This window comes from Sinohyriopsis cumingii, chromosome 11 (assembly GCF_028554795.1).
Source record: "Sinohyriopsis cumingii isolate HCF-2022 chromosome 11, ASM2855479v2, whole genome shotgun sequence".
Taxonomy (NCBI): Eukaryota; Metazoa; Mollusca; class Bivalvia; order Unionida; family Unionidae; genus Sinohyriopsis; species Sinohyriopsis cumingii.
Window position 1 is genome coordinate 88,571,823 of NC_142971.1, and position 15,777 is coordinate 88,587,599.

At 33.2% G+C, this 15,777-nt stretch overlaps 1 protein-coding gene across 1 annotated transcript in view; it reads left to right on the forward strand.

The window, feature by feature from the left end:
* Positions 1-15,777, forward strand: part of LOC149788938 (sodium-dependent proline transporter-like) — a 59,146-nt gene that overhangs the window by 26,878 nt on the left and 16,491 nt on the right. The window contains exons 2-9 of the mRNA XM_089975083.1: positions 442-591; positions 1,812-2,121; positions 2,962-3,105; positions 5,408-5,567; positions 8,992-9,124; positions 9,739-9,873; positions 14,643-14,746; positions 15,379-15,503. Of these exons, the coding sequence (XP_089831209.1) occupies positions 442-591; positions 1,812-2,121; positions 2,962-3,105; positions 5,408-5,567; positions 8,992-9,124; positions 9,739-9,873; positions 14,643-14,746; positions 15,379-15,503 (1,261 nt within the window). The remainder of the gene's footprint in view (positions 1-441; positions 592-1,811; positions 2,122-2,961; positions 3,106-5,407; positions 5,568-8,991; positions 9,125-9,738; positions 9,874-14,642; positions 14,747-15,378; positions 15,504-15,777) is intronic.

The window sequence follows — 15,777 nt, forward strand, 5'->3', positions numbered from 1 at the left end:
TTTAAAAGCAGACATTTACCTTTTCAGATTTTAATTTAATTTATTTTCAGTCTTAAGTTATAAGGTTCTTGATTCTGAATTTCAAACGCCTGTATGGATGTCATTATTTACAAATGTGTGATTGGCATTCCTCTGAACACTGAAATAGCCCTGGTGTTGAAGCTTGACCACAGTAAATGATGTGATGTGATGTGATTTTGGATTTTTAACGTTCATGTTTGTAATTAATTAGTGTTCTCTTACTGTAACAAAGATTGTTCCAACACTATTTTTGCACACACTTCTACATTTGAAAATATAGTTTCAGCAATATGAGAAATTAAGAAAGAAAACAAAATTAATAAATGTAGGTTTTAACTCCAAGTCACAGAGCAGTCGAAATTAGGGAGCTTAGAATTTACTGTCATAAATACATCGTCATGTTTTAGTCCTTTTCTCCAGGCACGGCCAGATGTAAATAAAGGGTCCGACAATGACTCCGTCACGTCCACAGGGTCAATGTCTATGGTGTCAATGGGTCAAGACAGCACCAGTATCCAACCAAAAACATACGTCAACAAGGGATTCGAACCATCCCTGGGAGACTCGGCGGTGAGTTCTCGAGCAAGGATGTATTGAGAATTGATTAGCTTAGATCTGATATTGTTATTTTAAAAGTATTTCCGTGTTAAAACTGAAACGTTTGGATGAATTATGAGTCTTATGGTATATAGCAGTCATATGGTATATTACACTTTACAGTCATAAATTATATAGCAGCCGTATGGTATATAGCAGCCATATGGTATATTGCAGTCATATGGTATATTACAGTCATAACTTCTGTAGCAGCCGTATGGTATTTAGCAGTCAAACAGTATATAGCAACTTTATGGTATATTGCAGTCATATGGTATATTGCAGTCATATGGTATATTGCTGTGATATGGTATATAGCAGTCATATGATATATTGCAGTCACATGGCATATAGCAGTCATATGGTATATAGCAGTCATGTGATATATTGCAGTCATATGGTATATAACAGCCAAATGGTATATAGCAACCACATGGTATATTGCAATCATATGGTATATTGCAGTCATATGGATATGTGAGAAAGCATGCCAGTAGCTTCTCGTGGGTCGGTGGTTCTTTCCAGGGTTTTCCCGGGTTCTTCCTCCACCATTAATACTGGCCGCTATATATGGCCTATCGTGTGCTGAAAAATGGCGTTAAACCCCACAACAACAACAACAACAACAGCAGTCATATGCTATATAGCAGTCATATGCTATATAGCAGCCATATGGTATATTTCAGTCATATGGTATATTGCAGTCATTGACCAATCAGACGTCAGAAAATTGGGTAGAGTTTGAATTTGAATGTAAGAGTAGTTGTTATGAGTAGACATTTGTCAAAATATTTCACTCTTTAATGAAATAAAGACAGATTTAAACAATATTTTAATTTCTCAAATACAGAGTTATGCATCTCCTGGATATATCGTTGTCAAATAAAAATCAATATAATTTAGAAACATACTGCAAATTCACTTAGTTAATAAATTCATAAACCTTTAGCCTTCCGTCGTGATAATTAGAGCAGTTTTTTTTATGTATGGGTGTGATTTTTAATCACATCTCTTTAAATAAGTTTCGCTCGTAATGTTCTAAAGAAAATCCCAACTGAGTAGACTAACCATAGTACCTGACATATAGGGTTTTATGACATAAATTTGTTGCCATTGTTTATCTAATATATAGCAGGAAGTACGATTAGGCAAAGTGTAATGTATCATTCTTCTTTTCTTTTTGCCGTACACAGCACACATTAGCCACTCAAGCTACAGAAGACAGCAGAAAACCTTTGTATGGAGTTGATGAAAATGAAGAAAGGGGAAACTGGACTGGGCGTTTCGATTTCTTGCTTTCATTGCTTGGATACGCTGTGGGTTTAGGCAATATATGGCGCTTTCCTTACTTAGCCTACAGAAATGGAGGCGGTGCGTTCCTCATTCCGTATATCATAATGATGGGCATTGTTGGAGTACCTCTTTTCTATTTGGAGGCAACACTGGGACAATTCTGTAGCTGTGGTCCCATGACTTGTTGGGAGTTTGCTCCAATCTTCAAAGGTAAAATCAAATATTCCGAAGTTCTTTTAAAATAACTGTGATATTCTTAAGGTAGTTCAAAACACCAAAGGTTCAGTTCCCTGACTCATCCAAAAGGCGACATAATAACGTTAAAGGCTAATTTCCCTGGCTTGCCCGAAAGGCGACAAAATGTTATTACTTTGCTTATTGAATCAGTGGAAGAGTTTAGTGATTTTACCTTTCATTAAAGCTGCACACTTTATTCCAGTTTAAAATTGTGGCAGATCCCATGTTGGAGCTTATGCTGTGGGCTAGCGATATATGACAAGGGCATACAAATACCAACCCATTTATGGAAAGTGCAACAACGGACCGCTGAACTTTCAGGCCACACAAAGGACACTCATTGTCTTTTCTGTTTGATAAGCAAAACGTTGGGACCAGTGGCCGGAGTTTGTTTCTGGCTTATGTCCCAAAAGAAAAAAGCTAGTTAAGGTTAAGAAAATCTTTTGGATAAAGACATATAAAAGAATGGGTAAACCATTTGGAAAGATACAAAACTACATATCTTGTCAATGTAACGAGTTTTCATGATAGTTGCATAGGTTAAACTTTCCTCGTTAAGACATTTATAAATATATGCAATACAATATACAGATACTTTCTCAATTATGCAACTTTAATAAAACCTAATGATGATTGACATTATACCAGTATTTTATTGTTGTTGTGCGTAGAAAATACTGTTTTTTTTGTCTGTAATTTATTTTTCGCTATTCTCGTTTGTCAGCCGTGAATTTGATTATACAAAGCCGTTTCTCTTCAGCCCCGTCCTATTATGCATTTTGTCAAAAGAGTGCGTGAATATTATTCCTACAGGTGTTGGAATCTCCATGGTGGTGGTATCGGCCTTGACCTCTATATATTACAACATGGTTCTAGCCTGGGCTTATTACTACCTGTTCCTTTCCTTGACCAGCGAGTTGCCATGGCAAACATGTAATAATAAGTGGAATACAAAAGGTTAGTTTTATTGACGCCACGGAAGAAACAGAATGTTCTCAGTATTTATTTACATAGATGCAAATTGGGATTTTTCCGTTTTGAAAAAATCAAAGTGATTAAAACAAAAAGTATATAGTGAAAATGTCATGAAAATTGGGTAGAGAATGTACCCGTTATAAATAGTTATTCTGTCTATTTTCCCTACTCATTTGCATGTCAAGTCAAATCAGTATTTATGTAAACAAGAAACTATACATTCTACATTCCTATAAGTGTATGATCATCTTTTAAGGTTTAGAAAGCCCATGCAGGATAATTCTATCCAACTATATATGTCACATCGATCCTGACCCATGGCCTATTCTAATCTTCCGCTACGAGCATAGTAAACACCAAGTATACAAAAATCTCCAGATTTCATCATCACGTCAACATTATTGACCTATAAAACAAATCCAAGACACGTTAAAATACTCTCTGGGCAACTTCAAAGGTAATTTATCTGACAACTTGTAAAGAGTGTGGCATACAGCATATTGGAAAGACAACTTGTAAAGAGTGTGGCATACATCATATTGGAAAGACAACTTGTAAAGAGTGTGTCATACAGCATATTGGAAAGACAACTTGTAAAGAGTGTGGCATAAAGGATATTGGAAATGCTCGTCATCAAGTAACTAAATGCATGAACAAACATAGATTTAAAAAATAACTTTAGCTATAGATCTTTTTCATCTTATGTTGCCACCCAATTTAATAACAGTTTCGATAATCACTGGATTGTTCATATAATCAAATTTCTTTTATTAATTCTGATACAGAATGTTTATTAAAGGTAACATTCGGTTCACCATTTGGAAACTATAAAAAATATTTAAAATCAAAGATTATATAAAAACGGAATTAATTGACATATTCGTTGAATTTAATCTATTATACATATTTAAATGAAATAACTCTGTTTCTTTACATATGTTGTAGTAATATATAATATTTTATAAATTTTTTGAGACATCTTACACGTTATAAATATCTAAATTTTTAATTACGATATCTCATAAAGTTGATAAGATATACGTACAACTTAGGGATATCTTCTACAATTTTATAACCACTCCGGTGGCCTAGTGGTTAGAGCGCCTGCCTCGGATGTGGGAGGTCGTGGGTTCGAGGTTAGTGTTAGGACTGGCTGGCTTGGTGTTAGAATAATGTGACTGGGTGGGACATCATGCTACATGTCTGCGGCATGATGCCCCAGTGTTAGACATCACTATAAACTGCCACATTGCAGACATCATAGTGATATGACTGAAAAATTGTTAAAGCTACATTAAAAATCCAAATCTCATCACGTCACAACACACTACAAATTTACAAGATATCTCAATAAATTCATTTATATATTCAATTGTATTTATTATCTAAGAGTTTTGCAAGATATATTATAAACTTTAAAAGATATTTTAAATAATAATGTAAGTTATTTAATAAAGCGTATAAGATATGTCATAAAGCATATGATATCCTATAAAGTTTATGAGATAGCTCATTAAATGCTCAGGCTATCTTATGAAGTTCAGAATACATTTTATATAGATTATGAAAAAGCTGAAGTTTGTATGATAATTATTTTGTTTTGGAAATAAATTATTTCTTTTTTAAAGAAAACTAGATAGATCATTAACTAAATGAAATATAGAATGTATTTTACTGAAATATATCACGCATATTTGAAATGCCTTGATAGGTGTTGATAGTATAATCTAGCACATATATTGTATAACCTACTTTATAACATAATCAGTTAATTTATATATTGTGTGAGATATCTTCTAAATTATTTTATAATACATCTTAAAATCTTTTCAAGATAGTTAATGATGTTTATAATATATCCTATACTATTAATAAAACATCTTATCAAGTTTTTGAGATATCTTGTGAAATTTATGCTATGTCTGAATTAACTATGTTTATAAGATATATTATTTATCGTTAAGATATCCAGCAAAACTTATAAAAGTGTTATAACTTTTATGAGATATGTTATAAACTATATAGAAAGGGTATTTGAAATATTTTGTTATAATTTTTTTATTTCTTTGAACCAGTCTATAAAATAAAATCGATAGACAAAACATACATAAACATAGATATGAAAGTGATATGCAACTGCATGTAAATAAAACAAATGACTTGCCAGCTCGTTCTTCTCTAGCCATGTTTCTATAACACAATTTTTCATTGTCCTCTTAAAGGAGATACAGTTAGACAATACAGCTTAAATACATATTTACATCCAGATTTATCTTCATTTAAGTTTGTAGTTTGAAACTGCCTCTAGTCAGCTGCGAAGTTGGTACCAAGGAAAAAAATGGCACATGCTCAAACGGAAATGGGTTTTCCGGAATCTGGAACGAAAGCTTGTTTAAAGAGACTACACACATTAAGCTAGTGTCGCCAGCTGAGGAATACTGGAAGTATGATAATATCACCTGTCATGCAAATTTTCGCTTCTAAAATAATGTTACTTTTATGTCACATTTATTTATAATTACAGTTTACTATGGAAAAGTTGTATCGAAGGCTCTCTTCAAGATGTTTTGAAAGATATACACCCTACCTCGCTTTTTAATGTTGGTATGGAAAAGCCTTCAGGTCACTCAAATTATTGCCGACACACAGAAGACACATTTGCAATCATTAGTAAACGTAGACATATACAGCCACACCACTTGCCAAACAGAGTTTTGAAAATATAATACTTCAGATAGATAAAACAGGCATTTTCCCGGTAGTATTGACATGGACTATTCTGACAGGTAACTTGCCAATTTGTGAAAACGTTTCACGTCACCGGTAACTCAAAACTTGTCAATATGGCCACGATTCCACTGCAAATAACGGTGGTTCATCTCCCACTTTGAAGCACGTCGGTGTCAATGCCTGATGTTTATATTGTTTAACAAGTCTTGAGCTATTTATCAGCATGTCTAGCATGTAATTAATTTTCCCAGAATGCACACCATCTAAAGCTACACCAACAAGCTATTTAAATAATGGCACCCATTAATAAAAATATAACTGATTTTTCTGACCACGCATTGTTTGGATGATATCGTAAACATGTAAATAAAATATAAGTGAAGCACAGAGAATGCGCCCAGTTTGATATTGCATGGCATTTCGATATCCTCATTATGCACAACTGCAACAAGTCTTCTCCCGCATTTGTAGACTTTGCACTAAATAGCCTATACCTTATTATAGATGTTATCCCATAAATCCTTTCGATCCTACTCCCAACTGGACCAGTTAATAGTCAGCAAGATTTCTAGAAAGCTATTACTTGTTTTTCTGTTTGGATGTGCAACTCATAGATCCTTTATTGCCATACACACATGAATGTCGTCATTTTGATAAAGTATCAACGTGTGTCAACTGGTTCACCGTTTCATCGTATATAGTACACAGGTGTATCTATCTCAGCAGTTCAGTAGATTAGGTCGCGACACTTTTGTGTTTGTTTGAGCTAGCGTAAGCAGATGTTAATGGTTTCTGAAAGCTGACTATATCATCTTCTCTGCTATCATACAACAACTACTGCAGTATCAATGTTGGTCAGGGCAGTTGCAAGCAAAATGTTTCTTTCAAGCTGCTACTAGCATAATTATGCTGGCTCTAGTTTAAATACTTTTTATATAAGTAATGTAAAAATAATTGAATGACAACAAAAGTTTAATAAAAACAGCATATTTTTCCATGGGAGTCAAATTGAGGATGTTATTTTTTGGTAATTCCAATCGGCCAGCATATGAGCTTTTAACAATTCTTATTACAGTATGTAATTATTGCTATAATAATTCCTGGCAACAATTAACAGTTTGATTTCTGTTTGTTTTCTCTTATCCACACAAGTCTCTGCAGGAAGAAGAGAATGTACAGTTGTATACAAATATTAACTAATAGCCATATTAAGAAAAGCAACATATGTTCTTTTAAAATCTACAAGAAAGCCATTTCTGTCCCAAATTCATAGATACAGGAATGCACCAAATATTCCAGTTTTTGCTTTCTTTTTCAACTCATAATATTTGAAATGTATGTACGTACAGCATCCCATTAGCTTGCTTTAACATGCTACCTTAAACCCCTTTTTATTTCCTATGTAACAAATTCCTCCTGTGATGGAACACCTCAACAATTTTTTCGACACTTCAAAAGTACTGAAAAACTCATTATTAAGCTGAATTGTTTTAATTAATTTGCCATGCAGACATAATTTTGAATGGTACATCACATTTTCTATAGACCAGTAGTTATTCAACAAATAAGACTTGATCCTTATTTGAACTCGGCATGATGTGCAGACTGGGTATAGAACCCGACCAATTTGAATCGCAATAATTGTTTGTCTGGTAAAATAGAAAGGCAAGGAATAGAATGTATAAAATCAAGATGATAAAAATATTGATGATTACAATCATGATGACAATGAAAAGATATTATTATTATTATTATTATTGGTTGTGCGTAGTCAGCCAATCAATTTGCAAGTCATTAGACTGGTAAAATATAAGCTTTAGAAACAAATAATATCAACAAATAAGGTGAATTAGAGAAGCACGTGACAACTTAAAGAATCTTACATTTCAGCCTGTCAGCCTGTGCAGGCCTATATGGCTATGTTGAGCCCTATGTACTTAAATTCCTGAATGTTTGAAAACTAGAGTTTGATGAATGAGCAGTTTTATCTTTTTATCTTTCTGGTACTAAAAAACAAATTAAGAAGATGAAAACTATCATCTTTTTCACATGTATAGAGACTTGTGTTGTTTCATAATCAGCGTGTTTTAATTATGCAGTATAATGGAGGGATATAGGCATGGAATGCGAAAATGATGAGTATTCATTGCACGTTTTGTTTATCCTTTCATTATATGAGGTCAGCATGGTTGTTTGCGTGGCTCATTTGCAATAATTCCGATAATAGATCTTTGTTGGAGCATTTCTTTGTCAGGTGCTGGGTTGCCATTCTACATCTTTCCTTAAAAACCGTGTCATTAAAGCATCCTAAGTGCTTGAATTCATGGGATGTTTTGAGTACAGTTTCTTGGGTTTTAGCCTGATAGAAGAAGGTACGGTTAAATGTCTGTATTTAGCGTGACTGTGACAGTGTTAGTTGATATGTTCAAACTGAACTAACAATCAGCATTAAGCGTGAAAAATCCCGGTAAAATAGAAGATGAAATTCATTTAATTATCAGAGTAATAACATTAAGGGTAATACACATATCACTAAAGTTGTTTCGAGCACAGAGCTCAAACCCATTCTCAAAGTCCCAAACACTTGGCATCCTGAAACCTTAATCTGATCTGTGTTAAGTAATAAGATGCTTGGAACTCGCTTACATACGGTTCCTCATTTTCTTTCATGTATTTCAATGACAACAATTATCTTCCAGCATTATATCCGATTTTAAAGTTTTGAGTTAGTGCTCAGAATGTATCAGGAATATGCAGACAGGGGTCATTATAAAATTTTCACGAAATAACATTGCCATCGAGTGACAACTTAGATAGGTTTGTTAAAACACGTTTTAGCACAGTGTTAGCATCGTTGATTGTATGTTTAATGATGTGTCTGTATGAATGCAATGCGACTTTTGTCTGTCTGTACACGAACAAGCAATATATAGAGAGAATGGGATTGTACTAATTTTTTTGATTGATTAAATAAGCAAAACATTGTAAAAGCTGATCATAGATTTCAACAATCGTTTCAGCATCCATGCCCTAAGAATGAGTTAAACATTATATTTCACAATCATCCACTAATATTTCATTTAAACAATTAAATACAATTGCAAACCTAATTATGTCTTTATTCTATATTTGTGACAGCATCCAAGCTCTGGCAATGAGTCCGGGTATAGAAAAGTTTGGAGTCCCCAAGTGGGATTTGGTCTTATGTCTTATGCTGGCATGGGTCATTGTTTTCTTCTGCCTTATAAAGGGTATTAAATCCACGGGCAAGGTACGTACCACAGTTCCATTTGTAAATGTGAAACATTCTATATCACTCCTTAAAAATCTTTATAAGACACTAGAAATATTTCAACATGGAATCTGAATAATGAAAAGTGAATATCATATCTTGTGAAAATATTTAGTTTTTAAATAAATAACATGTTTCCTTTATATGGAACCAAATACTGTAAACGATCTACAAGACTACTGATTGCAATTGATTTAAAAGTACATAAATGCATTGATTTGTTTCTCCATACATATTGCTGCTTGAAAGGCATGAGCGAAGGCATATCATTCGCAGTATTGCTGTGATAATTTGAAAATAATGTATATTGTGATGCGCCTGTGTCAAATTTACTTTTTTGGCACATTTTTCCTATATACTATTTTCTTTTGTTTCTTCTTGTGTTTGTTTTCCAATTTAAATGTAAATATTTAGGAGAGCTGTTTGTTTTATGAAATTGATTACATTTTCCAACCATGGACAAAATAGGTTCCAAAGGAACTATATTTAAAGTGGATCAGATTTCCTGTATTAATTTTGAAAAAAATGTTTAGATTGATGTCCTGGCAATTTTTTTAAAATATATAGTTATACTTAGAATGTTTTCACCATAGGTTGTATACTTCACTGCCCTTTTCCCCTATGTTGTTCTGACAATCCTGTTCTTCCGTGGGGTCACTCTGGAGGGTGCTGGAAAGGGGGTAGAATTCTTCATTAAACCCACGTTCAATCGACTGCTCGATGGAAGAGTGAGTAATTTTTTATGAAACATAAGCATTTCATGAAATGCACTTCATCTTAATCTCTAAAGCGGCCTTGTTGTAACGTATTCTAAATTGATTGTTAGATGTAGCTATATGCAGTTAACGATTGCTATTTATTTACATCATTGTGTATTCCGTACTTTTCTACTTTTCGTCTTAAAATTGATTTCATTGGTAATATATTTTCATGTATTTGAAGCATTTTCGCATAGACTTTCTATGTATCAATTGTCTCCTATGTATCAATCGTCTCAACAATGGTATGTAATCTGTCGACGTGTCTTAGCTATGCAATTAATAGCTGTGTTTCGTATTTCTGCTCGTCTCAATTATTGCTGTAACATATGTCAAATATACGAGGAGTATTTGAAAAGTCATGAATATTATTCCACTGTGAGACAAAGGTCTATATTAATGAACAATGTTTATATGTACATTCCCTAAAAGTACTCCCATACCCTCTATATATGTTCTCAGTTTCATTATCCACTTATCAAATGCTGTTTTGTATTAATTGTTGGATATGTTGTTCATACACTAAAAAACTGCAAAAAACTTTTTTTTTGAAATTTAAATTCCCCATGTTTTTGAAGTTTTTAAATCCCAAATGATATTTTTCCTTTAAGAAATCTTTAGTGAAATCAACAATCTTTTTTTACAATATCATCGAAAGTAAAGAATTTTATTTTGAATTTTTACCTAAGAGTGGTTGGAAAATTTTGAAAATGGAAGTACAGCTAAAAAAAAGTTGGAAATAGAGATAAACAGGTTCAGTTTCAGATAGAAAAGATACAAATGGAAAGAGAGATGAAAGTAAGACAAACACAGTCTCAGAAAGAGGAAAAACAAATGCGGATGCAATTTGAGAAAGAGAAAGAACAAATGCAGTTACAAAAGGAAGTGAGAGAGAGAGAGAGAAAAAGATGCTATGCAAATGCAAAGAGAAAAGGAAGAGAGGGAATTTCAAATTAAATTAAAATAATTAGAGCTGGTAAAGAGCAAACAATCCCCTACTTTTGATGTTTTAAGAAATGTCAAGTTAGTACCTCCTTTTCTGGAAAAAGAAGTAGACAGATATTTTCGTTATTTTGAAACAAATGCTGAAAATTTGATGTGGCCAAGAGAGCACTGGACTCTATTATTGCAAAGTGTACTCACTGGTAAAGCTTGTATATTTAAATTTCACTGTCATTTGAGCAGAGTGCTGGCTATGCTGTAGGTAAGGACTGTATCTTGAAGGGTTATGAGTTAGTTCTTGAGGCTTATCGACAAGGTTTTAGGAATTCTAGGAAATCAACTGACCAGACCAATGTGTGAATTTTCATGGGGAAAAGCACGACAATTTGATAGGTAGTGCTCTTCTAGAAAGGTGAATAAAGGTTACGAAAGTCTCAGACAACTCAGTAATATTAGCTGAAGAGTTCAAGAACTGCGTTCATAGTGACATTAGCATTTAACTTGATGAGCATAAAGTCAAGACCTTGGAAAATGCTGCTCGTGCCTCTGATGAGTATTCTTTAGGTCATAAAATTTCTTTTGTAGGCAAGTCTTCCAGTCAGCAGTCTTCTGGCAAGAAAGTATTTCAGGCTAATACAAGCCCTTCTAAATCTCAGTCTGGCACATCTTTTAAAAATCAAGCTTCTGATAAGAAGCTTGATCAAAAATCATTGTCTCTTCCTACGTGTACCTATTGCAAGAAGAAAGGACACGTTGTTTGTGATTAAAACAAATTAAAAAATAAGCATCAGAATCAAGACAGGCCTCTTCCAATTGCTCTTATTTCTGAGAGGTCAAGGTCATGGTCAAGTATTGAAGGCAATACATTTGTTCGGTCTAATAAACTGCAGTCTGATTTTATTATGGAGAATTATGAACCATTCATATCGAAGGGTTCTAAATCACTCTTGGGTGATTCAGCCAATCCCATCCCTATTAAAATTTTAAGGGACACAGGAGCTTCTCAGAGTCTTTTATTATCAAGTACTTTGCCTTTATCTGAGAAATCTTCTAATGAATGTGTTCTTATTCAGGGAGTAGAGTGCGGCTTTGTTAATGTTCCTCTCAGTTGTGTAAATTTGTCATCAGATTTAGTCTCAGGACAGTCGGAACAGTGTTTAACCTTAATTTCATTTCTGATTGAATAGAGTGCAGATTTGACCTTACAACCTCACAAGCCTTTGTAAATTGTAAATTTCAAACTTGTGAAAGAACACCCGTACAGGATGAATCCTCTCAAACAGGAATATTAGAAAAAAGAAATTCAGTATTTGCTGGAGAACGATTTCATAGAGACCAGTAAAAGTGACTGGAGTTCACCATGTATACTTGAACCGAAGCCAGATAAAACTTTCCGTTTGTGCACTGATTATAGGAAGGTGAACAGTGTGACAAACAGATTCATTTCCATTACCAAGAATTGATGACTGCATTGATATGATCGGAAATGCAAAGCATGTCACCAAATTTGACCGTAAGAAAGGATCTTGACAAATTCCACTGACAGTAAGAGCAAAGAAAATTTCGGCGTTTGTGACTCCAGATGGACCATATCATTATAAAGTAATGTCATTTGGGATGAAAGGTTTGCCAGGTACTTTTCAATGTCTAATGAATATGATCACCAGTGGTCTAGACAATTGTGATGCTTACATCGACGATGCCATCATCTACAACTACTCATGGGAAAGAACATTTAGCAACAATTTGGAAATTCTTTGACAGACTCACAAATGCAAGAGTGATAATTAATTTATCCAGAAGTGAGTTCTGTCGTGCTAGTGTAACTATTCTTGGACATATTGTGGGACATGGACTAGTTAAACCTACAGATGCTAAGGTCAGGGCTATCTCTGAATTCCCTGTGCCTGTAAATAAAAAGCAACTGAGGCGATTTTTTGGTATGGCTGGATACGTTCGAAAATTTCGTTCCAATTTTTCCATAATTGCTGAATTGCTGTCAGATTTATTGAGCAAGGAAAACAAGTTTCTTTGGATTGAAAAAATTCAGGAGGCTTTTGATAAATTAAAAGCCATACTTAAAAGCGTGCCAGTTCTTACAGCTCCAAATTTCAGCCGATCATTTAAACTGTCTGTTGATGCAAATGATGATGGGGTTGGAGCAGTTTTGATTCAAGAAGATGAAAATGGTGTTCATCATCCAGTGTTGCTATTTTTCTAACAAATTAAATAAGCAGCAAAGAAATAAATCATCAATCATCAAGGAATGTTTTGCTTTGATATTGGCAGTACAACATTTTGAAGTTTACATTAGTTCAGCTTCTTCTTCCATTATTGTGTTTTGTGATCACAGCCCCCTTACTTTCATCGGCAAGATGAAAAATAAAAGTCAAAGACTACTAAGGTGGAGTTTGTTGTTACAGGGATATCATAATGACAGGCACATCAAGGGAAAAGATAATTTAATAACATATGCACATTCACATGTATAGAAATGCATTAATTCATGTTTACTTTGTATAACTCATAAGATTGCTTCTTATGTTATTTTTTTTAAACCTCATCTGTAATTAATCTATGTAAAAAGAAAGCTTTATTATATAAATCTTTCTTATTCTTTATGAGGGATGTGTTATGTATATTTGATTTAATGTAATTGATTGTTTGTTAGTTTAATTTTTTTTATTCCATTACTTGCTATTGTGTTATAACTTTATTTACTGGATTTTACATTTTCCAGAAATTAATTTGAACTGACTGTTTTGTCGTAAACACCTAATAATATAAACTTTGTAACAAATGCTGACCTTGTTCCTGACCTAGATTCAGAAGTCATTGAATTGAAGTAAACAGCTTTTTAAAATTCCTTCTTAGTGTAGATTCATAATGTGAAATCGAGGCCATACTGTGAGTAAATGATGTTAGGCATATAAAGCTTTTATATGGTTCTAGAAACATGATCATGTGACCTTCATATGGGAATCTGTTTTGCGTCTTAAATTAGTGTATAACCTTTTTATGTAGAGAGTTTAGTTAGTTGGAATAAAAACCATTGACACTTAAGGGTGTTTTGTTGTGACCAGATTGAGTTGAAATTCTATTTTATTGAGTTGTTAATTCTTTATCATTGAAATATTTAAGTGCTTGTAGAAAATGCTTGGACAAAGACATTTATTGAGATTTTATTTGGAATTCAAAACTGAAATATTATTTTCTGTGGTTCAACAAGGAACTGTTGACACATCAGATCAACACTGACTATTGCATACGTCGTTGTCCTCCATCTGGGATTTTTTTATCAGGACTCCAATGACAATTCATTTAGGGATTTTTTGTTTCTAGAACTTCTATTTTTTTAAAATTCTTGGATTATTGTTGGATTTGATTCGCAAAACCATACTTTTTCCCCCTCATTTTTACCTTGTTTTTCCATTTAAATAAATTATTTAGTTTTTTTTGTTTACAAAGCTTGTTTTAACTCTTTTCTTGTTACTGTTGTAAAGAGCCTAACACGTAACAACAGTATCACCATGTTTCAAGATTCTCAAATTGGGGAGGAGGTAAAATATTATTATGGCAGCATGTCTTCATCTTGCATTGTTCGGTATATTTACTGTAGTGAGAAATGGTAGAAATATTAACTTTGTTTTAGTATCACTGGAAGAAAACAAATCATGCTTTTCTATATCATAAAATACATGAGATATACGTGATTGATAATCATGAGATGATCTATTGTCCAAAAATATGCTTTTAAAGGTTTTAATCTTTGTCGCTATAATTTGTGTTGCATACAGGTGTGGAAGGATGCAGCCGTGCAAATATTTTTCTCCATGTCCATCGCTGGTGGTGGCCTGGTGACCTTATCCAGTTATAATAGATTCCACAACAATATCTTGGTGTTAGTATAAATTTACTACTGCTGCTACTATTAATACTACTACTCACCTGAAAAAGATGATGCGAGGAGTAAGCTAAGTATATACGACTTTCCATGAAATATTTGTGACATGGTTATGCACTACTGCATGGTCCTATAGCAAATGTGATGGTAGACATTCATACTCCTTGCCTTATACCAGTTTTTTGCTTATTTACTTTTTATTAAATATTTGCTGTTATCATTATCAGATTAAGAAGCAACTATATATATATATATATATATATATATATATATATATATATGCATATGTATATCAAACCGTTCTTGTGACGGTGTGTTGTTGTTAAAATAAACATCAGCAGTTTAATGGTTTTTAGAGACTAAACACTATTTCCTGTTTTATCTATGTATTCAGCACTGAAGGGTAAGCAATAAAATTATGCCTCAAAATTGAACTGTTATTTTTAGAGTATGACATAGGGCTATTACTCTATCATCTATAGTTTTCAATGAAAATAAAATTTCACTCATCAATTCCTAGCCAAATATATTACTTTAGGGCCCTTAGATGACAATGGAAGTTTTGATACTACGATTTCAAATGATGTACAGTAAGTGTTTTAATATTTTGAGATTTAACTCTATTGCAGGGATACAATTATAGTCAGCATCGGAGATATCTTCACCTGCATATTTGGCGGATTTGTAATTTTTTCATTTTTGGGATACATGGCACACAAACAGGGGACAACTGTTGATAAAGTGGCCGCTGATGGTAAGATTTATTTTTGTAATTTGAAAGAAACCATACACAATCACTATAAAAGATACAATTTTGTGGCAGTGAAAACAAATTTCTAAACAATCATGACATTTTTATTCTTCCGTCCATACAACATTATAAGATGACATGTTTTCCTGCATGATTAATTGTTTTGGATGACATGTTTTTTTTTTGTTGTGCAGAAAATGATCGATTTCACATCATAGAAATAATGCCTCAGAATATGACGTTTTTAGAAGACGTCTTTGTCAAAATGAAGAACCTA